The sequence below is a fragment of the Diuraphis noxia genome, unplaced genomic scaffold, assembly GCF_037042655.1.
Source record: "Diuraphis noxia isolate RWA-SAM2 unplaced genomic scaffold, SU_Dnox_SAM2 contig0004, whole genome shotgun sequence".
NCBI lineage: Eukaryota > Metazoa > Arthropoda > Insecta > Hemiptera > Aphididae > Diuraphis > Diuraphis noxia.
In genome coordinates this window covers 45,698,037-45,726,023 of record NW_028301714.1, presented here as the reverse complement: position 1 = coordinate 45,726,023, position 27,987 = coordinate 45,698,037, and the positions used below count along the sequence as shown (strand labels likewise).

Genomic DNA, 27,987 nt, shown 5'->3' with positions numbered 1-27,987 from the left:
CCTGTATTATACATATATATTATAATATGCAATATAATAGGTAAGTAAATTAATTATTAACATATGTTGTTCAATATGTAATTTTTTTTATTGGTCAATATGCTTCAACTATCATTGTAGTTAGCGTGTATAATTGTTATGATTAAAATTTAAATTGCATTAACATGCGTAGCGGTTAACATTTTCAAAAGGTACCTAGTAACTTACAATTTGTTACCATTAAAGTAAATTACAAGATTTACATATGAACAGGATGAAACAGAAAAACCTGACAAATCAAAAATGAATCTTAGTTAAACATATGAACAAAATTATGAAAATTTTATATATAATGAATAATTTATAATCTACTTATATAGTTATGTTTGGAAATTTTCTAAAAGAATATTTTCAAAAAGTTATTACGTTGCGAATTAATTTACTTCAAAAGAATATTGATATTTTAAAAAATTGTAAAATATAAACTAATTTACGTAAATTAATGTTTCAACCATCAACATTTTTCCTAAAAATTGAATTTACAAATTGGCTAGATAGGTATTTTGAAAAAAAAATTGAATAAAATGTAAACATTTCTATTTTCAGAATTGAAAAAAAAATAAATTTATATCGTACTTGTAGCGCAAGTGTCTATAAATAATAACAATAGTAATTATAAAAAATTAATATTGATTCCAACAGAATTTATTTAATTTTTCAGTTGTATATCATATATTATATATTTATATAAAACTAAAAATTATTACGTTGTTTTTACAATTACCTACTAAATATATATCTTAAATAATATATCTTATTACTAATTAATACTAAGTTATTTGTTATAAATATATGTTTGATTATTTTTTTACATAAATATTAATTTAAAATAAAAAATATTTGATTGCTACTAAAATTGTTTTTTGTATTACGTCCTCGAGAATTTATCAAATCATGAAGTTTAACAATATAATAATGAATTTTTTTACAAATTTTAAATTTTAAAACATTGTATAATTACTAGAAATATACTAAAAAAAAATATTTCAATCAATATTATTAATTATTGTATCTCTTATATTATTATAATTTAATGTAATTCAAAAAAATATTACAACATTTTTATATTTAACACATAATGTAGTGTTTCTTTCGATTATATTGTAAGCTAATCAATATTAGTTTGAATGATTGGAAACTTTTAATGTTGTCATTAGCTTGTCACCAAGACCTTTTAATATATCGTTCACTTCTTTTAAATGGTCCACGTGATTACCGATGAATCTCTTGGTTGTTTGTATTTTGTCCATCACTGATTTTATTTTTTTTTGTAGTGAATTATTAGAAATGTCTTTTAATCTCTAAATAAAAAACAAATATTATATGGTTACATTATTACTTAGATTACATAAAAACTATGAAACATAATGTGTTTATGTAGATATAAATACTTTTTCCTCATCAATTATATATTTTTCAAGCTGTTCAAGTTCCTCGATAGATTTTGTTAGAACACCGATTTTATATTCTACGTATTCTACGGTAATTGCTGTGTTTTCATACATTATCAATCCTTTTTTTTGGAATTCTTTCATTTGCGAATCATCAAAATTTGAACTATTCCGGAGAATGGAATATTGCTGTAACTAAAAAAAAATTGCAAATGACTTAATTTAGATCGAAAAAACAACGTTTACACCGTAGTGTAGGTACTGCATTTAAGTCTTCATACGTCGACGATCGTGATGTTTAAATTTCCAATGAACAAATCAATCATGGCTTGAATTTCGTGGTCTACGAATTCTCTTGTTGAATTTCTCGCTATTTCTTCAGTGGTAAGTTCAATGCGTTCCAATAGCTGTGCGTCTAGTTCTACGAATGTGTTTTTCCTAGAAACTGGACCAGCCTGTGTCAAACACTCAAATCAATATGTTAATATTTACTTAATAAATATTCTGATATTCGATTATATCGATTCTGAATGGAGACGGATTATCTGTCTAGGATATATCATAGATTATCAAACATTTTCAAATCTTAGTTTGAAAAAGAAATTTTTTATGAATTTCAAGTTTAAAATAATTTGCTAATTTTTTGCGTATGTTGTCAAAATTCAAATTTTGAATGCTTATAAAAAAAATTGTGACCATGTATTTCTTTTTTTTTTCAACTGCTATTGTAACAATATATGTATATTAGGAGCCTTGTATTAAATTTTTAAATCTTAGATTTAAAAAGAAAAACTTTTATGAGTTTCTAAGATGCTTTGAACATTGCCGTCATTTTTACGTATTTAGTCAAAATTTGAACTTCAAATGCTTATAAAAAAAAATCATGCCTATGTTTCAACTGTTATTGTAACAATATGTTAAGTGTCTTGAATTACATTTTCAAGCTTTTGTACTCTACAAATAAATTTTTATCGATATTTATAGGAAAAAAAACTAAAAAAGTTGAAAAATTAAAATGTCAGTAAACAGCTCAAAACAAATCAAAATATTTTGAAAATTTTATCAAATATATAAAACACCTATACAAACATTCAGCGAAAATTTAAAATATCTGCGCTCATTTGTTTTAGAGTTACACCGAAAAAGAAAATCGCTAAATAAGAAATCAAGTGAAAATCCAATGTTGTAAAAATTTAAATTTCAAAAGAATTTTTTATGAATTTTAGCTTAAAATAATTTACGAATTTTCGTGGTTTTTATGTATTTTGTAAAAATTCAAACTTTGAATGCTTATAAAAAAAAATTGTGACTGAATTTCTTTTATTTTTCAACTGCTATTATAACAATATGTTAGGAGCCTTGTATTAAATTTTCAAGCTTTTCTACCCAACAAATAATTTTTTATCGATTTTAATTTAAAAAAGACTAATTATGATATAAAATTGCATGGTGGATAGAATATACTTATATAAACATTCGGTAAAAATTTCATGTATCTATGGTCATTTGTTTTAAAGTTACATCAAATACCAAAATCGATTTTGTTGAAAATTGATTGTGTGTAAAAATTCCCATTTTTTCTTTAATTTTTAGTTTGTTTATCCCAATTATTATGAAAAATATTAAACATTTTTACTTTTTACCCCCCCCCAAAGTACCAACTTGATTCACTTTTTGATCGAACGAGGTACTGAAGTCGAAAATCGATGCACTTTTACCGCCCCAAAACGTAATGATAGACACACACAAAAAAAAAACACATCATTGTAAAATCAATACATTCCTCGCTCTGTTCAGAATCTAAAATGTAGTTTAACACTTATATCATTACTTCCTTGTTAAAGTATTGCGTAGATATATCATTAGTTTATTCTAAAATTTACTTTGACAAGTTAAAATTATTTTTAAATTTAACAGATACTTAAATGATAATTGTCGATAATTCTGAAAAGCTTGTTAAATAATGTCGTGATGTTAGAGAAACAAAAATAATAACAAACCTAAACCATGTTTTAAGTTAAAGATAATCCACATTATAGTTCTGTTCAAACGTATTTAGATACCTAATGTAAGAAAAATGGTATGCCAACTTATGTGTTGTATTACATTCGATACAGTTAAAATATTGTTTCAACACTTTTTTCAATAAGAACAAACACTAAGCTGTGTCAGAGGATCTTTATTTTTTTATTTAACAGAGTTATACAAATCACATATACGCATTAACCGAATCTATTATGCAATATTAGGTTCGTTGTTTAGTAAACAAAATTCCTCAAATTAATTCAGTACAATAAATCTATTAGGTATACGTATAAATAAATAATTAAGTTTAACATATTATTATATTTACCGTGACAGTGACCAGACACAGACACCCAGCTGAAATCAAGGCTAACCACAGTACGGACTCCATGACGGTTATAAACGATCTGCTTTGACCAATGTGTACAGTTCACTAAAACAGACTGAAGACTAAACTTGAATAATATAGGTGTACCTATATGTATTTGTATTTATTTTTTACATACCTTTTTTTTTACTGGGTACTGTTATTTTGTTTCTGGTTTTGTAACGGACGGTTGTCCGCTCGTGCTCACATAATAAATATCGTATAAAACACCGTAATACACATAATACTCGTATATTTCACAGATTTTACAGCATGCGTTCTCAAAGTGGCACTCATCCCCTTTCTGATGCCTATCATCCAAACTATGGCACGCACTGCATTATTGTTGCAGCATAATTATTATGACGTATGTTATAATACACAGCTATACATTTATTATTGAAAAATTATTGCCCGTTGACGATGAATTGGAGTTATTAAACTATAGTTTTATTTGTAAATTTCGGAATGATTAGGTTTTGAATTAATATTATTTTGGAGTTCAAAAATCAGTGTGAAGAGTAGAAAAGTATAATATGTACCTGCTATTTTCCAAATGCTCTAAAGACATCAGATTTGAAAATTAAAATATACCGTAAACGGTGACGATACAAAGTAAAATTTAAAAATAGTGTTTACTTTTTACTCAGATACTACCTACATCATTTATTTTATTTATATTTTTTTCATATTGTTCTATTCTAAATTCAATTCTTCTTAATTACTATGAGTTTAAATTCACAACTTATTACTTATATCTCAGGCATTTGGTGAAAGTAATAAGATCTGTAATAAATTACAAACTTTTTTAAAATTATAAAGAGTGATAATAATTATTTTTAATTTAATAGTATTAAATTCGTATTTTTTTTTTTTTTTTTTTTTTTTGGAAATAGAAATTGGTGCGTAAATATTTTGATCATTAAAATGAAGTCACTGTTTTCTTTCTAAGATACATCACTGTTCAAACTGTTGGTATTTAAATTATATTCAAATATAAAATTTATGGATTATTTATAAATCATTATAATGTCGGTCCTTTATAATATAATCCTTAAACCTATATTTTTGATTGGATTAATTGTTACGTAACCCCTTATTAAGGATTTGTTGTGTACACTTTAAATATTAGTTGTTGGATCGTTAACAAAATTAGTATACCATGAATTTCCCACTAATTATGTTATCATTATTAATTGCAAATTTGGATCGAACTGGTAGATAATATTAAGCATAGTTAATTCGTCTGATTATAAACTATAACTTATTATATTAGATATTAATCCATATCTTCGATATAAAATAATTAAAATAAGACTTATTTGCATGATAAAGATATTAATTATAGTTGCTATAATAATTACTAACAAATTACAATTATCAGTACTTACTACCTATTATACACTTACTATACCTAGCCTATAGGTATGCAACCTAAATTTGAATTAATCATGACAGCTTTAACATATATTTTATAATTCTTATTCTACATAAATGTATGGTAATGTTTTACTCTGAATAAATACATGTACCTAATTTAAAACAAAAAAATACCGCTACGACTAGGAAAATTAAAATATATTTTTAAACTTGATGTGGAAAATAGATAACCTATTTTTGTTAAATTGATTAATTGGAATTGTTACCTAAGAAATAAAAATAACAAAATCTAATCCTAGTCAATATAATTGATATTTTATAATTACTTTAGTCAGCAATAAAAGTAATTGAATAGTTGATTTAGGTAAATTTGTGACGATGATACCTAGCAAAATGAATAAAGATCTCAGATTACGTACATACATTCCACAGAAACGTGTTTAAAAAATTAAATATTTAGGTAACTGAATTTATATACTTTTTCATAAATTAAATAGGAAATAATACTTATTTATTACTTATTAACTTTATAATGTATAAATCAATAACACAAATAAGTAACTCCATATTTAGTATAATTGAAATGGACTTATTCTAATTTTCAATTCATCAATACCTAATCTTGATAACACCTTAATATTATGTACGTCCTGATCACTTATAAAAATTTAGTTCATTATGTATTATGTATATCGTAGGTTATTTCATTAAATTAATTAAAATAAAAATATGTATCAAAGTCATTAACATTTCAAGTATACGAAAATTTATTTGAATACAATAGAAACAGCTTTAATTATTTAAATCATGTAGATAATATAAATAAGGGGGGCTTAATAACTGTGTTAATTTAACGACGAAGGTCATTGTATTGAAAAATATTGAATTCAAGATTTTTTCATACGTACCTACTATGTGGATACTATATGGATTTTCCAATTGATCATTATATATAAAACATACCTAGGTGAAACGAATAAATACCTGCTAAATAATTAACTACCTGTTCTAAAAAAAAATTATTTTTAGTTTATTAATGGTAAACCCATAATAGAAGATTATTTTGTTGAAATTTTCATATAATTTTTTAAACACAAATTATATATAGATTATATTATTAATTCAATTTCGTTTTCAATACTTACCTTTAGATAATTAAATATTTAAAATTCAACAAATGTAGTTATTATATTCTATTTATGTATTGTAAACAGTATTAAGAACCTTAATAAATTATTAAATTTTAAAATAAAAATATCATAAGAAAATAAGAATTGATCATCAAAATCAAAGGTACGTTTAATAAGTAATAAAAACAACTTAAAACACAATTTATGTTAATTTTTTTTATAAAAATTTTACAATTAATAATAATTGAAAAACATTAAGGCAAAAATTAGCATACACGTCTTTATAAGTTATAAATTACAAACTTTTCTGTTGATTCACCATCCATAACTAACAAAATTGTGCTCAGTGGTGGTTTCGACCATATTGGCCTTCTTAAACTAAAAAAAAAAAATAAAGATTTAATTAAATTAATTTTTATGTTGCACATTGTTACAGTGTCGTAAAGTTACTTTAAAAAAAAGTGCTTTAAATACTTCTAAAATACTTAAAAAATATATTTTTAACACTTTTTTCGAATAATTTGTAGGTTTTTTTAAATTATTTAAATAAAAAATAAATATATATTATACATTTACTGATGCATTTTTTTAAACATTAGATAGTAATTTATGTTAATTTAGGATAAATTACGTATTTTATAATAATATTTCATACAGAGGAATTTGGTTATTAAATTGTGAATTGTTTAAGATACTTAAAGGTTTGTAAAACCTTTCGTCGATCGTGGTAGTCTTTTTTTATCGAATTATTTGGTTGAAATATGTTAATAATATTTACTTGGATGTTGGATAGTAATTTTTAGAAAAACTTATAACATATCTAAACAATTAATAGGTATTAAACAATATATAAATTAAAAGAGAATCAAAGTATTACTGACAAAATTAAAGTATTTCAACTTCAAATACCGTTGAGAATATTTAGTGCTGAAAAACTGAAAAAGTATTAAAATAAACACTCAAATAAAATCATTCTAATACTTATTTCGATTATTTTACAATACTGAACATATATAATTTACTGTACAAAATATGTTACTATACTTCAATGAATGCGTATTTTAAAGTATCCAAATATGAATTGTAGTCCATATTTCCATTAGCTGAACTCATCTTGAATTCCTCAGTAGTACGATAGATGAATTTAAAGAGCGAATCTAAATCTGAAAATTGGCTATCTGTTTTCTTAAGTCCTGACCTAGGTACCTACAGTCACAAAAATGTATTTTTAAATATTAATTTTATAAAATGTTTATATTTTTACATATATATATATTTTTTTAATTGAAAAAACTATCAACATATTATAATATAATATTTTCATGACATTTGGTTCGTACGTTTTTGTTAAGGTATCAAAACATCAAAATAATTGCATTTTAAAGTGATATAATATTTGACACGGTGTTGTAGGTATAAATGTATTATAAATGTATTATATCATTACGATTAGAACATCTCATAATAATTAAAAGCATTCATGAATAATGAAATGATCACTGTCTCGTAATACATAAAAGTATATAGCAAGTTGATTATAATAAGATATAAATAATTTAGAAAAAAATGTTTTAGACTAGTCACTTAATATTACATTAGAAAATATACATATTCCATAACTGTTCCATAAATTAATGTAGGCATGGAAAAAATATATAAAATGTATATAATATTTATGTAATAAATAACAAACACTTGAAAAAGTCAAAAAAGTAAATATCCTTTTAAAAATATGTGATTTTTTTATTTATAGATAGCAACACTTATGAGTATATTAAATTACTTGTATTGTGTTTAAAACAATAAAACAATTTAAACCTTAAGGCAATAAAATCCAATTATTTTTAATTTTTTCGAATATAATTCGACACAAAGATGGTTTTTTTCAAATACTAATAAAATATATGATTATAGTACTACAAGTTGTTAAATTAAATATTATCTAGAATTCGATATGTGTCTTAAAAAATAATTTGTCAGTAACTTCCTTACCTCAATGATTGAATTGTATGGAACAGGAATTTCTGACGTTAGAATATGGTTTTCATCAATTTCCACAGCCTAAAATTATATAATTAAATCTATATTAATAAAACATAATATATAATTTATTTTACTTTTCGCCAAAAAATTCTTTAAATTGTAAAACCACATTATAATTGTATTGAACATAATATGATTTCATGGAGGTACAACTGTACAAGCTTATAATATAAACAGTATATCAAATCATAAAAACAAAAATATTAATATTAAAAGCTCAGTCATTTCTATATTATAATGTCTCAAATCGTTATTATTCCGTAAAATGTGATACTTGTTTTCAGTAGATTTAAAACATATTTTAAGTAAAACGTTGTTTTTGTTTTTTTTACATAACTATTCAATATATAAATTGCTCAAAAGAATCAGTTACTAAATTAATATGAATGACAAATTTAATTGTAAATTATTATTTAATATTTACCTCTAAATTCACTAGATATCCAGTGGAAACCAGGGCCAACCACAATATAAATGACATGACGATTAATGGTTTTGAAGTTTCACCTAAACAATACAAATTGTCTACTAAGTCGGCCCGAAACTAAACACAATATGCTTTATGTTTTGTCATTGTTACACTATGCAGATAATATAATTATTCAGTAGATAAAAAACTATTTTAGAGAGGGTGAGAAGCTATTGGTACTACAACAACAATGTTTTTGATAACAATTTGAATTTTTATAGCATAAATACATAATTACTCAGAATACGTTGTTACTTAGAAGTGAACATTTCATACATCATGTCAAAATATTGCCAGTTAAGAATATCCAAGTACAAATAATACGTATAAAAAAATAAAAATTGTTTAAATTGAATTATTACTAGGTAATTTGTTTTTAAAAAAGATATAAATAAATGTTTATTGACTTCAAATTGTTTTTATATTATATTATCTTTATATCCATTAAATACATTTTCAGTTATTACTAATCTTATCTTATATTGTGAACAATGTCATGAAAACAATTGACAGTGGAGAATCATTATGAATAACTCATATTATTAATAGTAATTTTTGCCAATTAATATTACTTTACGAATTGTTGAAAAACATCAATTTAATCTCGGTACATTTTTTAAACATTAAATATTGAGGAACAGTTTAATTTTAGAATATGCTCATTGATTATTGTAGTACATTGTGTAATATTAAAACCAATTACTATTATTAGTGAATATTTATAAATACACTACGCCCTAATGTATCAATTAAAATTCACAAATTATACTATACTTCTGTTTAATAATCAAAACAATCTGAGCAAATATGTACTTTTCAGTTATTATAATGAATACTAAATTATTCGTATACCCGACCGCATAAAGACAAACGCGATAAGACTCGTAACTTTTTACATATTTTATAACTCACATTATGAATGCAGGCGTGGGGTAATGTATTATTAAATAAGTAGATATCTGATCCGATGTAACGAAATAAAAATATTGTGATCCAACATTCATCATTGTATTATATTATTACGTTGCTTATGTGCATATATAACTCAACGATAGTATAATAATCATAATTGATATTTCATCTGTTTGCACATTATAAAACGCAATTAGTGAAAAAATGAAAAAGAAATGTCAAAGCATGTTGTGAATAATAGGTACATACTACCTACCTAATTGATTTTTAGAGACGGTAGTGAAGTCAAGAAACGTGCCAATACAAAATTATGGTTGTATCTACCAACAGACGGGGTGATGTTTGACGATGATATTTTTGGGTCACGCGTGTTTTTTCGGTTGATCGGAGTGCATTATAACCCATTTAAGATTTATCACGCTGACCGGGAACAAGGAGAATTTTTAAAACATCGGCAAATGCTCTCTACCCCCTTCCCCCCACAAGAGACCATTAATTACTATAAGCGCACATTATTTATTTTATTATTATACAAAATGCCTTATTTAATTACACGCCGATGTGGTGCCACACTATAAAACGGGCGAAGTAAATGGGCCTATACGTCGCAAAGGCTCGCCATACCATCGTCGCGGTCGTCGTCTTGGTTACGAGACCATAACACTCGGGACCCGGAAAAAAGCTTTTGCATGCCAACCAAGAACGGCATCGAGGAGTGGTATGAGCGCGATGCATCACGATATCATTATATGTTGTGCCTTTGATCTTGGCGCATGTTGAATAATATTAATATATATATATATATAACGTTTGCATGTCTATATAACATATTATATATTTATACATATGTATGTCTATGATACATCATGTCTCGGGCTCATGTCATCATATCCCTAACTGCACACCCGACCATCAGAAGTCTATGCAGACGACTGGAATCATCATTGAACGGCGATTGTTGCGAAAAACGTATGTTTTGTTCGCTGCTGTAGATTATTTTTTCCATGATTCTCTGTAGGAATTGTTCGATTTTAATTAAAATCCGAACGCGATTAGATTCGACGGCGTGTGAGTATAATTTTCCCCTATATATATATATATATATATATATACGCGGTGGATCGAGGATGCAGAGAATATCGCTAAGTAGCGAAAGTCATTAAACACACCAGTATACACATACACGACGTACTTTTAGCCGTTTTATGGCTTAAAAGCCGAATTGTGTTTTTATACACATGACGCGTGTACACAAATGTAAACCGCTTATATATACGGAAAGGGTTTTTGCAATTTTATTTCCCCTCTCTCTTTCCCAAGTTCATTATTATTATATACCACCGAAGAACAAAAGATGAACCTCTTCACGGCTGTTCAAACATCCTGGGACGGACACTCGTCAACACAACGCGTTGGTGAGACTGATATTATAGTTTGTGTTACAAGATGGACCACCATCGTTTATTCTCGTGTTCCTATATCTAGCCAAGTTGCCAACAAAGACAAACACGCGCTCGAGTTGATAGTTATTGTTGATAATAATACAAATGGGTAATGCGTGAATTGGGCCGCTAGGAGGTTTGTAATACGAATACGTATTATTTTTTTTTTCGTGACGATAATAATATTGTACAATTGTAACGCTAAACGCTTTAAATGTTCATCCCCCATCACTCATCCCCAACACCATAGAACCGAATACTACCGTGGTTAGTAATGACGTCGTCGGTCGACCAACGAATGTTGGGGATATTTGGACAGATTTTATACATCGCGTTTTCTCTACGAAACAAAGGCCGCAAAGACGCGAAAACAGTTTTGAATTCCATTAGCGCACCCGTATCATTCGGATTACGAATGTTATAACGAGCCGAGTCAGGTCTCTGAGGATTCCGTGCCGCGGCTGCTGTCTCTTTGCTTTCTGAGGGTCGTTTAATTAAGAAGTTTTGGGGATTCATTACACTGTAAAATAATAACCCGAGTCTTCTGACTCAACCCCCCGACCATCCCCATCTCACTGGCTGGCTAGGGTAATTTCGTCTAATTATGATGTAAACGTCTGTACCTACATTACAGTAGCGGACCCCATTATGTATAATGTTATACTGGGGTATTATAATATAACGTATAATATATATTACCTAGCTATATTGTATTATAAAGGTACCTACACAGCCACGCATGTAAGACTAAAGAGCAAAACTGGATACTTATACTCATTCTGCGTCATGTAGGTACACACCTATATGGTACCGTATACGCAGAGAATGAAATAATAATAGCTCTTCTCCCAGTAACATAATAGGGTTACATATTATACTTACAATATGATATATTTGGTCACAAGTTAAACACGTCCAGATTCGCAATATATGTTTGTCATGATTATCTAAAATTAATGACAATATTATGTATCATTACTTTACCGACACAATATTACAATAATGTAATTTTTATTAAATTATAAACACGAGATATGTATATTATATTATTTGTATTATAACTTAATACGTGAAAGTAAAAAAATAAATAAAAAATAAAATCATACGAACGACTATTGGGTTAGTTACCATATCATTATTATTATATTAATCTGATTGACGTACTAATGTATATATATACACATAAACCCGTAGTACACAACGATCGGTGGAGTACGATTGCGCGCGTTTTACCTTTTTGGGCATACGATTGCGCGTGGTGCCGGAATAACAAAGAACGAAAGAACATGCTTTTGACCATTCAAACGCGTACGATTGCGCGTGAAATTGGATGCGACGTTGCCGATTTATTATTAAAATTTAAAATAATTATTATTATTAAAAAAATTATAAAAAAATTTGTTATTTGTCGTATATGTTGTTATTGTATTTATTTCTAATAACATTATAAACGTGGCATCACGTGTCAATTAATCAGTCAAAAATAGTACAAAAAGTTACAAATAGTACAAATAGTTACAAAAAATAACAGATACTTTATATTCACACTTAGTCTACCTAAAAAGTTCGGATATTTACCATGCACCTATAATCTGTATATTTGGCAACGTTGCTTAGAAGCAAAAATAATTTAGCAAGCGCAATCGTACACCTAAAAAGTTACCGTTGATAAGGACCGCGCACAATCGTATTACAGCCACAACGATGATTCCATGTAGTAATCAACTATTTTGGTTAAATTGTAATACAATATTTTCACCTCTTTTTTTGTAGTATTGTCTATTGTCTGATACATAACTCACATCCATTTTTATACCCTATTTAATCTGAAATTTTTTTGTCCACATATTTAGTATTCTATTTTTCGAATTTGTTTGATAATCCAACCTCGATTTTACTAACTTATGCATCACAATTTAATTTTAAAATTATTTATCAGGTGTTTCTTCGTTAGCTACAGTAATTTATTATATTGTGATATCGGGGAGGAAATGGACATGTTTCAATAATCTCCTGGTAATAAATTTAATCTAGCTGACGTAGAATACATTTTAAAAATTGTCAAATAAATTGTGAGCTATATTTATACAACTAAATAGTCGTATAAAATATTGAGGGTTTTCTGCACCCTATATAATTAATTTTGCATCGTAGAATCATTAAAAACATTCAGCACTACATAAAAAAAAATACTATAACCAACAACTTGTAGAATCTGTTATGAGTGTTAATGTGCTATATTGTAATTATGCAATGTGTAAATATTTTCATAAGGGTTTTAAACCCAAACTTATTATTTAAAAAATAAATATCGTATAGGTAACCATTACAGAAAATCATGAACGTTAGCCGGAATAGAGAACTCAAGCAATTGCTAAACATCTCAATGTTATACATTAACTTATAATATGTGGTCTGTTACTGTCGAATTCTATTCCTGTGCCCCGTACTTGTGAGGTCGAAGGTATAGTTAAAGTTCTTCACTCCAGTCATTCGCGATTTGAACGCACGTGAATATTAGTTCGTACTTTATACGAACATGGAACAAAGAACCATACGATCGGTTAGAAATTATTGTTACCTACGCGTATGCTCACTATTCATATACGCAATCACGCAATGAAAACACGTGTCGCACGACATACACATATTAATCATTATTATTATTAGTTGTAGTGGTAAGTTTCAACTATTGGTCTGTTCATAGGACACAGTTTACTCGAAATAATATTGATATATATATGTATAATATTGAGCATGTATAATTGTATATTATTTAGCGACTCCGCTTTGTAAACGTAATATTGGTCCACCTAGATTTATAGTCCTTGTTCCCGAAAATCTAACAAACTTCTCGTAAATCGATGTACCTATCTTAAGTTGTTGTATAATATTGTACGCGTGTTTTTTTTTCATGGACGATTAAAATTGAATTTAAAAAGCGTTATTTTTCTTGTTAACTGGCAATATTCACGATAAACATAAACCTTGTAAAAACATTAAAACCACATTTATTTTTGAAATAATAACAACTAATTTTTGTGTAATCGATTCTAGGTATTGATTTTTGTTCTGTTAACGTTTCTGTTCACTTAATTTTTCATCAACTACAAACAATTAAAAACGATATTAAACATTTTAAATGAAATAATAAAATTGTAGTTATACATATTTGTTAAACTATATTAAATAATTAGATAGATTATACCTACATGGAAATATTATAGATACATTTACTGATGATTTTGCTAATAATATATCCATATAAGTGTTTATACAAAGTATAAAGGGCAATGAATCTGGAAATTAAGGTGATTAAAAAATAGATTTTTCCATTCAAAACGAGTTATGGATACATTCAACTATACTCTTTCTATTATAGCTAATTACATTGATATCAATAGCTATCGATAATTATTGTTGTTGATTCATGTTCCATCAACCGCAAAGTAATAATATAATTAATTCACAGGCGGAAAATAAACCAAATCGATGAACGTTTCATTACACGTGAAATGGATTTGTGGACATAATATTATTACATGTACCTACCTATAATAATAAATTCGACCAACGTCTAACCTATCGAACTGTCCAAGATTAAAGTGTAATTTAATAATAGTGTTTCAGGCACAACTGCAGGAAGAACAGTTCAATTAATCGCGGCGGGCATAGGTGCCTATAGCTGGCTGGCGGGCGGGCGTATAATTAGTGCGGCCACTGTCCGACGCCGATGGTAGTGGTCGGCATTTCAGATAATGATATATCGAACCGATGCCTTCCGGTGACCACCCGTACTGTCTGGCCACGTGCGGAGAAACCTTCGCAGGCACAACGATCAGAGGGCCAACTGGGCCATGCGTACTCGTATTGTAGACGTGGCGTGAACCGAGTATTACGCACGCGGCGGTTACCAGTCGGGGCTTGTGGCCGCGCGACGGACACCGCCGGCCACCGTGTTCCGTGACATCAAAGGCCCGTACCAGAACGGGTTAATAATCGTGTGCTAGGATTAGCACGTTCGTGGCGACGGTAACCCGAAATTAACATGTCGATCGACATGACCGCATCGATGGTGGCTCGGATACATTTTACGGCGGTGGCCGTGGCCAGTGTCACGACTGCTGACAGTGTACAACGCCGATCTCGCGGCCGTCGATATGAAAGTGGCCCACGGCACAGCACGGCTGCCCATGCGAACTGACGTTACTCATCGACGATCCGATTGACACGTTCAAAACGTCCAGGTTCACCATCAGCACCGCTCGTCCAGTTCCGTCAAAACTCGAACGGTGATCGAATGTACCGTGCGACACTGCAGCGAACAAGCCGCTGGTGGACGCAGAAACGTGGACGCTGCGGTCGCGTCCCAAAACAGTGGCCGGCGGATGGGTGCGCGGACCAATCGGCGCATTTGGTACATCGAACCCAAACAATTTCGCGCATTGTTCAATGAGTCCAACTCGACGACCTGCAGCATGCGCGACATCAGACCGCGGTGCTGAGCTGTTCGGCGACAAGACACTGCTTGACTGCTGAACGAGTATGCTGGTACTGCACTCATTGGACACTTCACGCGTTCACCATACAGACGGCACGACGGGTTCGCACGTGTGGTGATTACGACCGACTACGAACATTATTAGTCAACGACGCCTGTCATCATGACCGTCGACATGATCAAACACGATTGGTCGTCGTCCGGCAAACGACTGTCGCCACGTCACAACAGAAACCGTTCGAGACCGCTTCGACCGTTCTTTTTTATTTAATTTTTCCGATTTCCTTTATGTCGTTTATTGTATATAGTTATTAATTTATTATTGTTATTGCATTTCGATTATTATTTTTATTTTTTATCGGTGTGACGTACACATCGTACAATGGTCGTAAAGCTTTCGAACAGTTAACTAAAATTTAGTTTTTACTGAAAAAGGGCTCATTGAATATAATATTTTTACAACCAATGACTGATTTTGTACGATCAGTAAATTTGCGAAAAATTATGAAATTACTGCAGCGAAGTGCTTGTATAGCACGTAGAAAGACACTCGGCAGAGTCACATTTCAAAAGGTTTATCTAATTATATTTATTTATATTTGACTGTACGAGTCTTACACGCAAAGTAGGTACATGGAGTCTGCGCAACAGCAGTGAAAATAAATATTTATGTAACGTGTTCACATTTTACACGGACACGGTTATGGTCATTACTAATGTTTAATACGGCGATGAAGTCTACAGTTTACGATTAATGTTCGACGTATATAACTCAAATTATTTCGAAGATTGATTATTTTTTAATCAACAAGATAAACATTATTTTAATGCACTATATACAAATATATTATTGTTCAGACATTGTTATTATTTTATTCCAGATGAGTTTAAAACGTTCTGCGTAAACGCGTAAACGAAGACGAATTTCGTTGGTAAATGGACTGAGAGTGAGAGCTAACGCGTCCTATCAAACATTAATTGTTGATCGTGAAACGTTCTCGTCTTAATGCGTTTCCATACACGATTGTGTGTATACATGTTTCTGACCATACAAATAGACAATTCACGTAAAACGATACCACGATCGAGTTTCTTGATTGCTCTCTCTTTGAACAAATAAATAAATAATAAAAATAAACGGCACTTAAATTTTCCTCTGAATTTATATTTATTTCTATGGTATTGGTACTTAAGTATAGAGCATAGGAGATGTGGAGTTTGCATTTGGAATGAAGTTTGCATCGTTAAAGTATATAAACAATGTTTGGCCTGCAATAAGTTAGATATTAAACCTAACTACACACACCCACACACATACGTTATTATATACTGCTCATTGTAACGTTAAAGAAAGACTCATAATATTGTAACGAAAGGCTAAAATATTATTATTTTACGTCAACCAAATAAGTAGCGAATTTACAGTGAATATAACCATAGATTCAGAGTAGCATTAATGAATTCGTTTTGAAAATATTACGGTCGGCTCAAATTATTGATATGCAGCCAATCACATAAAATACATAATTTATTATAATGTACAATAAATTACGACTGATCACCAAACACTCCGTTGCATGCAGTAAAATAATGCCTGGAAAATAAAAACCAATTAATATAATATAATAATATGATACATTTTGTCAATTATTTTTGACTGTGCTAATGAAGTGATAACTGAACAAATATTGTAGGCATTTACAAATAATATACAAATTGATTATTGTTGATTTATTGTCAGAAATAAAAGCAATAAAATCGAACAAATTTATATGTGAAACGTTTATTTCATTATTCTCCAAAATAATGAAATAATATGATTTAAATATGGACCCATTTTTATTCAAATCGAATAGTTTGCTCGCAAAACGTCGAGAGTGTAATCCATCGGTGCCATATTAGTGATGTATGCAAGTTGAGGGTATATACAATTTATATATTGAAAACACATTTAACTGCTGGCGAAGGTGCATAAAACTTGTGATATGTGTTTAGTACTGAATTCTTAACTGTTTTAACTTTTTAAGATAAATACAAATGTGTGAGAGAGTGGATGCATTCAGTAATATTTATTATCTGCACGCCGAACTTGGCGAAAGGCGGTAGGTAGACAATTAAGTAATAAATAATAATTTCTGTATTCGATAAAATAGATTAAAAAATTAAAACATGGCCCTCGTTGTCGTTGCGGTCGGCCGGGATCGTCGGTCGACGCACGCGGACAACGTAAACAAAATATAATAATAGGTTCTTATCGTCGTGGTCCGCACGATGCGCGACGCACGGCAATAATAATATAAAAAATCACTGCAAAATTAAATCAACATTTTATAAAATAGTTATGGTGTCAACTTGCAAAACGCTTGTAGGCAGGGCCAGCGAAACCTATGGTCGATCTGGGCGATTGCCCAAGGGCCAAAACGCCAGTACGCCAGTATTTTTATTTAATTTATCTATTAAGATTCATTAAAAATCTGCACAATTTTACATATACATTATCTAATGTAATTTTAATTAAAGATCAATAATTGAAGATACATCTGTAATATTGTCTCATATTATATTTGTGTAGTGAATTATCGTAATTCGTTAGAATATAACACTTCGGCCTTCTACTACAACACCGTATCGACACTGCTGGTCTTGAATTCTTGATGTAAAATAATGCCATCCGACCACCACATTTGCGTGTGTGAATAAAACATAATATAGAAAGATAATAGATGAACGTAATAATTATTAATGGTAGATAATAATTATTTCCATAATATTTACTCATTTATAAATAAATTCATATAACTATTTTATCAACATAATCTTCAATACAACAAACTATTACACTTCATATTAATTTTAAAACTATAAAAAAAATAGATTATGTTTTATTTTCGAGATATCAAATCATCCAACAATAAACTAAAAACCTAAAAAATACAATGGCCCGACACACACACACACACAATTATTTATTGTTTTCGACGAACTCTAGCTACATACGGGCTGTTGTATGAATTAACGAACTAAAAAACCAACTAACTAACGTTTAGTACTAACTATAATTTGAAGTATACAATTTAAAACAATTATTAGGTATTTTTATTTAATTTGGTTTTGTTTCTTTTACGTTAAGTTCCAAGAGGCAATTTTATATACATAATCAAATATACATATTGTTTTATTTAATCTTACTTAAAAGCTTAATAGGGGTGGGTCCAAAATATGATTTCGCCCAGAGTGCCAACACTTCTAACACCGGTCCTTGTTGTATTATACATTAGAAAATGACAGTACGACAGATTAAGTATATAATATCTATACACATATTTTAAAATGTGTTGCAAAAAGCAAATTTGATTAGGTTTACCTGTACATACAATTTGTAAAAACTAAAAGGGAGTAAATTAATTCGAACATTTTTTGGGCTATCTTGAAGTAAAAAAAAAACTACTCTACGTAGTGTCTTGAATTTGTATTGAAATATATTTTATAATATTGAAATGTCGCATTCGTTACACCTATATACTAATCGAGAAAGAAATAATATTTTTTATCGTTTATGCCCCAAGTGTACTATTTACAATGCCATAAAGTTTGTCAATATTAAACTCTTAACAAATGGCAATAAACCATAATATTATAACTCTAAACAATAATATAATTGTTTAAAATTTAAAAGGATAAAACAATAACGATGTAATAATATACAAATATAATTTTTGTATTCACCCAGTGGGTGGTTATGACCGAGGGGGTAAAATAAAAATACGTTATTGATTGAAAAAAAACATTGCAAAACCACTCGTGGCCGACGCGAAGACGTAAATATTGGCTTACGAAATGAATTTGAATTTTCGTTCAAATACCTTTTTTCCTTATTATGTTATTATTATGTAGGGCAGCTGCGTGCGCTTATAACGTAAAACTACCTACCGAATTGTCGTATTCGGGATGTCTAGACAACAAACAAAAATATTTGTCCAATAATATCAGTATATCACTGTATATTCGTATAATGCTCGAATGCCGTGCCACTAGAGCGAATTCGCAGTAGCGTTTGTAACGGTCAAAACTGTTCCAAAGAGCCTCCCAACTTCCGAGGAAGCATATTATTCATTTAGGGCTATAACCTATAAACTTATAATTATTTTAATAGTAGTTTGCGTGTTTTTATCGAAACCGTTGAATAATTTATCATACAAATTCGTTTCACAACAGCATTCTGGATAATAATATATTATACTTATTTTTGGTATTTTTCACAAATTATACTATATTATTTTATACTTTCTAACTTTCTTTATAGTACGACCTACAAGTTTTTTAAAATTTTTTTTCGTACACACACAGTTTATTCTAATTGTATTCATGCTTCGATAAAATTTATATTTATTCGGTTAGGTAATAAATAAATAAATGATAATTATTTTATGTTCTAAATAGCCCAGAGGTTCTCAAGCTGTGATGCGTGTAATAGAAATGTAAAAAAAAAATTGTAGAAGCTTTCTTATAATATTTACTAAATTATGATATTTATATATTAAGATTGCCGGTTTATATGAATCTCGATTATAATCATTTCTTATTAAATTTTTTTCTTTTATACTCTGAGCGAGCGATGAATGTATTGATTTTTTTGATATTTAATACAATATTTTGTGTGGAAAAAATGTATTTGTTTAGTCGAATAAATTTTTTATTATTCCGTCACGAGATTTTTTTTCCTTTTACTTTATATTATTATTGATAGTAATAATATTATATTCACCACACAACAGCAATGTATAATATTATGTTTCTTTTATCGCCAACACTTCGTAGTTATAAGCGTGCCTGCTAAATTATTTGCCTATACAAAACTCCTCTCTGTCATCTTAATATTAATGTAATAATATCGTAATATTCGTGTCCATGACTGTGGACGATCGATCGTCGTCGTTTTTTTACATTATAAATATTAAAATATGTCGAAGTGTCGTTCACCAAACATACGTAATGTATATGATGTCAGGACGCGTTCTTTCAGTATAACTGAAAAGTATTTTCAGTGATGCATAGTTTTTAATATTATCCCATCGTAGGAATTTGTCTTGGTTATACATCTCGCTGTCTAAATATAACGGACACGTCTTCGTAGCTCAGTAAGTATGAATAATATTGTGCACCGATTTCTCGATACCATTACTTTCCATCATCTAGTTGATATTTTATATAAGATATTATACACAACATACTTGACATCTGCCATTTGTACAATGTTTAAATGAAAATTTAAAAAAAGTAAAATAATCAAAACACAGTATTTAGACAGTTCTGTAAGATTTAGTTACAAATATTGATATAGACCTACTGCTAACACATAATTATGCTGGTTAAAGTATTATGTTTATTCAACTAAATATTTTTATTTGGTAATGCCATATAGTTTTTAGTAAAAAAGTAAAACAAGGTTAAACATATAACATATAACAGAAATAATAATAAATTGAATAATTATCATCGATTGCAATCCAAAACAGTAACAATATATTTTGTTATATTAACAATATTAGATTATAGTAGGAAAGTTACAAGGTCAATGATTTCAGAATTTAAAAAATCTAAATAAATTTAGTATTGATCTATATATATAAATCCAAATTAGATTATATATTGCAAAAAAAAAAAATAACTGTAATAATTTTGCCATATAAAAATGTATTTTATTTCATTCTCATATTATTATTATTTTATTGTTGTTCCTCAATGTTATTCCGTCGTTATGGTTGATGACAGCGGTGGTAGCGTCTACGAAAAACACTCAACATGAAAACAAAACAATATTATACGCTATTATGTATACGTAAAATGTTCTTTATTTCACACATTTCAGTCTAAATAAATGATTAACAAATAATTTCAATAGAACATCCGTTTTATACACGTATACAACCCTTGTAGAATAACTATTATAACGTCTCGCGTGACATATATTATCAAAGGTTTTGATTAATGAATTATTTTCCCCGAAGAATTTGGGGGTTTAAACTTTAAAGTGTTTATATTATTTAAACAAACTTATAATACATAATAGGTGTGTAGTAAATGTTATTCCCGCAATACACATATTTACTTTTCGATATTATTATATGACTGTTATTGTACCTTTTAAATAATTTAGTGATTTAGTCGTATTTTATTTATCATCCATATTAATTACATTCATAGATACAAACACACAAGTCATTTCACAACATAACTAATAAGCAATATTGTACGACACTTGTAGACATTCAGTTTTTTACCAACTTAATATTAATTATAAATAAATATGATAAACATTTAAAACATTATAAAAAAAATATAATAATAATAACATTATAATATTACATATTTATATGGTATTATAAATATTATAAGTATTATAAAATAATATTTATTATTATTAATTATAACGATACAATTATAATAATCATTACAAGTATACATAATATCAAACGATATTCATAATAATTATTGTATTCAATTACGTATGTTATAAATTTATAATGTACTACAAGTTACAACATGTAAACTGTGTATTTACTGAAGACTGTGTACTTAAGAATGTATATTTCTACGACATGTACAAAATAACGCATCGTACTTCAATAAAACTACCAACGCAATGTTTGATAACTAGATCAATAGAATCTACATTTTAACATTTTATAATAATATATATATGACAAATCCCTCTATGGCATTTTTTATAATTTTAAATAACAAGTATTTTCGATATTGAAGTATTAAGGTGTTTTTTTTTATGCAGATTCTTTAAGTGGCAAATAATATATGTATTTTGTGATATCAAATAATTATTGATGCGTTATATAATATGTTCTGTATTGATTTTTCTTGTGTATTTTAATGAATTATTAATATCAACCGTTTGTAAAATGTGTTAAACTTTTCTTACACATACATCCAAAGCGTTATTTCTGAACCAAGAATATGGAAGGTTGTAGACTTAAAAACAAATCGTAAATTTTATAAAACATCAATTTTTCATTTAAGTAGTAATTCAATACACACTTAACGATCATAAATTATAGCTCTTGCCGTAGGTTTCGATCATATGATATTATTATAATATAGTATTCACTATACAATCGTTTAAACATGTTCGCGTAAACTGACGTTAGTCGTTATTCGTTACTTCTTAACCCGTTTGCGGATAGTGCACTTAACCATGTTATATTCGTATTCTTTGTTGAAGGGTTCGTAATTCATTTTCGCGTGTGTATTCTAGTGGTGAAATCTCAACGCAAAAATACATTATTACTTATACCTACATACACATGTATATATAATATAGCCTCAAGCGTAGGATAAAGTTTCAAGGTTTTCAAAAATGAACAAGGAAGATGCCGAAGGCTCAGTGGCATATAGGGAATGTTGTTGTATTTTGTAAACGGCCCGTGGGAAATCATGCGATTGAAAAGGTCCGTAAAAACCACTGGTCAGCAATTAAATAAAACTGTGCCCTCTCGCGGCACCCGAAAAGGACGCACTGCAGAGGCCAATGACGTCGAGTTTTCAGGAAAAAAACCATTTTTCCTTTTTTTTTTATTATATTGTTATTATTATTACGCCATTTCCAGATTTCCATCAGAGTGGTTAAGTGATTGGAAATACGGACGTAGACGACGTCATCAACACTTTCAGTAAATTGAAGCCAAAAATTATCTAATGATATTATGTCCGGATATAATATAGATTAGGTGAACAATTTGCATAAAATAAAATAGTAATTTTGAAATTTAAAATCTTAGTGTCATAATAAATTAACCATCTTTGTAGTTACACATTACCTATAGATGTATGGATAAAATAATTTCAATTTTAACGTTTAACTGAAATTTGCAGGTCTCAGTCATAAGTACCTACTGAATTAGGTTTTATCAATAATGCCCATTGCAAGAGGAAAACGTTGAAGCCCAAAAGCGCAAATTCGTTTTGCGCTTTTGTACCTTAGTAGTCATATAAAAGCGCAAAAATAAATTGTATTATATAATACAATATTATACCCGTTACACTATAGGTTTCATTTTAAAATTATTATAGTAGTATTATTTCAGTTTAATTTAGTATATTTTAGTATTATCGAATTTTATCGTAACAAATTACGATAAAAAATATTTCAAGATTGGATTACTTAAAAACTGTGAGCTTCAAATTTCAAATTTAATATTAAGGTTAGGTTGTGAACAGATTCTTTAGTTGTTGCTATTAGATTAAATACAATTTTTATAATTATTTATATATTTTCATATTTAAATAGGTACACATTTTATAATCAGGAATAGCATAGTATATTAATAACTGTATGATTTTAATTATATGTTTTTAACTATATGATTTTAATAAGATACACTTTTTTTATAAAATTAATTTGTGCTTATGGGTTATTAAAAAAGTAATTTTTTTTGCGCTTTTGGGTTGCGTTTGGGTTATATTTTGCGCATATGGGCCGCAACCGAGGAAAAAATTAATATTTTTTGTTGGATATTTTGTGCAAGTATTTTAATGAATATTCACCAGTTAATATAGTGTCTTATTATTTAATATGGAGGTCTTTAAAAAGCGATATTTACAATTTCACGGATATATATGTCTTATTTCTTAATTATTTAATATATGTCTTCAGATCATAAAATTTTAACTAATATAGTTTGAAAAAAATAAAAATTTTCTTCAAAAACTTGTCAGCAGCCAATGATATCTATTAAAGGGCACTCACACACCGAAGACCGAACTATTCCAAAATGTAGATTTAAATTTCAATAATATCAAAAGTTTTTCAATGCAATGATAAAATTGTAGCTATTTTTGAAAATAATCGTATTGATTTTATTATTATTTAGAAATTTTATTTATGCCGTTAGCCGGCGACAGAAATTATTATGTACACGATAAACCACCGATTATGTTTTATAATTTTGTTAAAATTCTAATAAAGCTACAATTATTATTATCTATTATTAGATAATATTACAATCTTTATTTCTTTAAGGGAAATTTTTTTTATTTATTTACAACATGTTTTTCGGTACTTTTTAAATTTAAAACAAATTACAAGGTTATGCATATAAAATTATGTAGCTAGCATATGCTACTTTAGTAGATATAATCAGCATACAAAACATTTAATTTAATTTATTAAAAGGTGTTAATATTAATGTGTTTTTGAACAAGTAAATATTTTGAATGAAAATATTAGAAAATATATATTAAATTTATCAAGTTATTAGGGCCTGCTTAAACACTTAAAGAATAATATATATTTATATATTACATCAAAGAAAACAAAATGGAATCAAATATTTTTTTATTTTACCTATTATATTATTCATGATTCTCGTCATCTGCAAGCAAATAAAGATTTTAAAAAAATTGTAAAACCAATACATTCATCGCTCAGCTAAGAATTTAAAATTATTAAATATTTAGGTAGGTATTCCAAATTTAAATTTCGTATAGTCGATTCAAACATTTTTATAACTATTTTTATTTTTAATTTATCTAAATAATTAAATATACTGTTCAGTAACTGGAAATTGAAACCGATATTATTGTTCGAATAAATTTATTAATGATGAAATAATTAAATTCATCAAATTAATTAATTTTTTTGTTCATTTATACTGTACAATTAACTAAACATGTTAAAATAAATAAACCTGTGTAAATAAAAATCTTGTAGACGGTACAGACACTACTGATGAATGATGTGCATTATGTCTACAAACATTAATCCAATAACCAAAAATTATACAACTCACAAAAAACTTCTCAAACAACGAGTTCACTCGACGAGCTACGCTGCGTTCAATAGATATACACACTACACACGTCTGATGTATTGTATACGTAGCTAAAATTCGGTCGTCAGCCCACGTGTCCGAAACCCGATGAAAAATATTATAGCATTTTTTTTTTAACTGTGGCTCGCGGGACTTATCATGTCATATATCGTATATATATATATATATATATATATATATATATATATATATGTGCGTGTGTGTTTGTATTATGTATAATATGTACTTTATATTTTTATAATCCTCCAGCATGGATGATCGTCACGCGGACGCACACTGTCCGCCGCCGACGTTTTTTAAGCCAGTTTGTCATACACGCAAACACGTCCTCCGCTCAACGATGTCGCATTAATCATAGTTTGGACGCGCAACAACGTTTCTCTATAATACAGTCTATGGTAACAGTATAGTAATAATAATAATGATAATACGTTATCATTATAGTCTACAGTACCAGCCGCGGCTATCGACAGCCGTTGAGCCCATTTATAATAATTTTGTTTTGTAGAATTTCAGATGCAAACCCTAAATTCTTATCGTGCATTATACCGCGGTCGTGCGGCTACTGAGTTTTGTGTTTGTGCCGATAAGTCGAAGATTCCGCCGAATAATAATAATATGTAGATTTTTACTAAAGCAAAAATTGTTATCTAATACCTATCGTGACCTTTCCCGGGCACGTACACAAATACACTCACACCAAATAGTTGATAAATTCCTGTAGGTTACAGCGGCAGACGTCTATTTATTTTGGGCACCTCGAAAAACACCGATTGGTTAGAAACAAAACACGTTTTATAATAAGCTACCACTTACTGCAAAGTATCAGTTTACAATATTGCGATGCTCTCTTTCATATTATTTTCACATTTAGTTAAACACTCAGTACGTTTTATATTCTAAGTTATTATTATATGAATTCAAAAATAGACATGTTTTTTAAAAATATTATACACAATATTATTTTTATACTCATATAAAATAACACTGTATATATTATTATCGAAGCGGCATCCATAAATAATGCAATATACGGGTACTTCAAAAGGAATTCTGGCTGAAATGATTCCTCGTTGGAAGAAAGAAAGGGATTCTTTTTATGAGGCTCGTAAAAAAAAAAAAAAAAACCCGAACAACAGTGTAGCGACACTATCCGTGACAGGCAGTCGGTACTTGGTGGCAGTGGCGGTGGTGTCGTGGTGTAGCGGTCCGAAATTAAATAAACAACTGGGGTCCTCTTGATTAACATTCTCAGTGCGCGGTCTTTCCAAATCAGATTATACGGAGCGCGCCCGCAGGGGATTGTGGAAAGGGGGGTGGAAAAAAAAGAAGTAGAGAGATACTAAAATCATTTAAGCCCCTCGATAATATATATATATGTATAAATAATATGATATATCAACAAACCATAAGTTGGTCCTTCCGGGGGGACACGCCGCTGCTAGATATGAGTCACTGTCGTGCACTGCGAAACCGTTTCAGAAAAGGGTAGGTACACCTTATTACTCGCATGTACGAAAATCCTTTTGCACCACGAAAGTCGTAAAGTCAGCGACCATTTACCGTCACGATAGTCGTTATTATATTATGCGTTGTGATTTTATATCATTTTATCGGTGCGCAGTTGCAGTTCTCACAAACGAACTCGAGACATCTGTCGCCGCTGCAGTATAATATTGTACGCACAAATTACATACATCGCGATCCGGCCCCGGGCGTACCGGACTGTGAAATTAAGACGGAAGAAAAAAAATTACAAACACCCCGAACATTATATGTATTTGTAAGCCCGATGGGGAGAAATAAGGGGTTTTCCGCTCCAGAGATTGGCGGCGACGCGATGTGATTTTTCTCACTCTCCTCGTGGTGCACTAAACCGAATGTGAGTGACGTCATGCACACGAAATAACAGTTTACGATATACGTGCCACGTGCGACAATACGGTATACGTATTAAAACAATGTGGTAGGTAAATGCCGAAGGGTGTATTGGAGGTGAAGGGGAGGGCTAATCGTGAATTGTTCAAAGGTCACGAGTTCTGAAAAAGTCACAACGGTAACGGTTACACCTATAAACGTACCGCGTGGATCATATTACTTCGATGATCACTCGGAATTATTCTGCAGCTTTAAAAGTGTTGGTATGCGTTGCTGCAGTTATTGTGAACGTTAAAAAACTGGGAAAAATAATTACTTGTACGGGGACATTATGAATGTGTGTGAGATAAGTATAGTATTTAAATTTTTGATGTTTAAATTTCATAAAATATTTCCGGATTCATTTTTACCACAGGAGACTATATTATTATTATTACACAGTTATTTCAATAGCTGTTACTCACGCGTGTGATTCTCTATAATATACGTGTAATCGGAAAAAAAGATTAATTTAACAACGTTTAACGTTGGATCTGGGTCGTTTATCAAAGCGGAGAGAGAAAAAAGG

At 29.0% G+C, this 27,987-nt stretch overlaps 2 protein-coding genes across 2 annotated transcripts; both read right to left on the bottom strand.

Moving 5' to 3' along the window:
• Positions 1–66: 66 nt before the first annotated feature.
• On the bottom strand, positions 67–3,918 carry LOC149056116 (uncharacterized). The gene is made up of 4 exons (XM_089226247.1): positions 3,784–3,918; positions 1,712–1,885; positions 1,431–1,625; positions 67–1,340 (listed from the first exon to the last, which is right to left on the bottom strand). Exons 1-4 carry the CDS (start codon positions 3,844–3,846, stop codon positions 1,158–1,160), a joined length of 615 nt encoding a protein of 204 aa, XP_089082373.1. The 5' UTR covers positions 3,847–3,918; the 3' UTR covers positions 67–1,157.
• Positions 3,919–6,483: 2,565 nt separating this feature from the next.
• On the bottom strand, positions 6,484–8,953 carry LOC107169327 (uncharacterized). The gene is made up of 4 exons (XM_015519048.2): positions 8,800–8,953; positions 8,325–8,393; positions 7,377–7,538; positions 6,484–6,710 (listed from the first exon to the last, which is right to left on the bottom strand). Exons 1-4 carry the CDS (start codon positions 8,854–8,856, stop codon positions 6,648–6,650), a joined length of 351 nt encoding a protein of 116 aa, XP_015374534.2. The 5' UTR covers positions 8,857–8,953; the 3' UTR covers positions 6,484–6,647.
• Between the last annotated feature and the right edge of the window lie 19,034 nt (positions 8,954–27,987).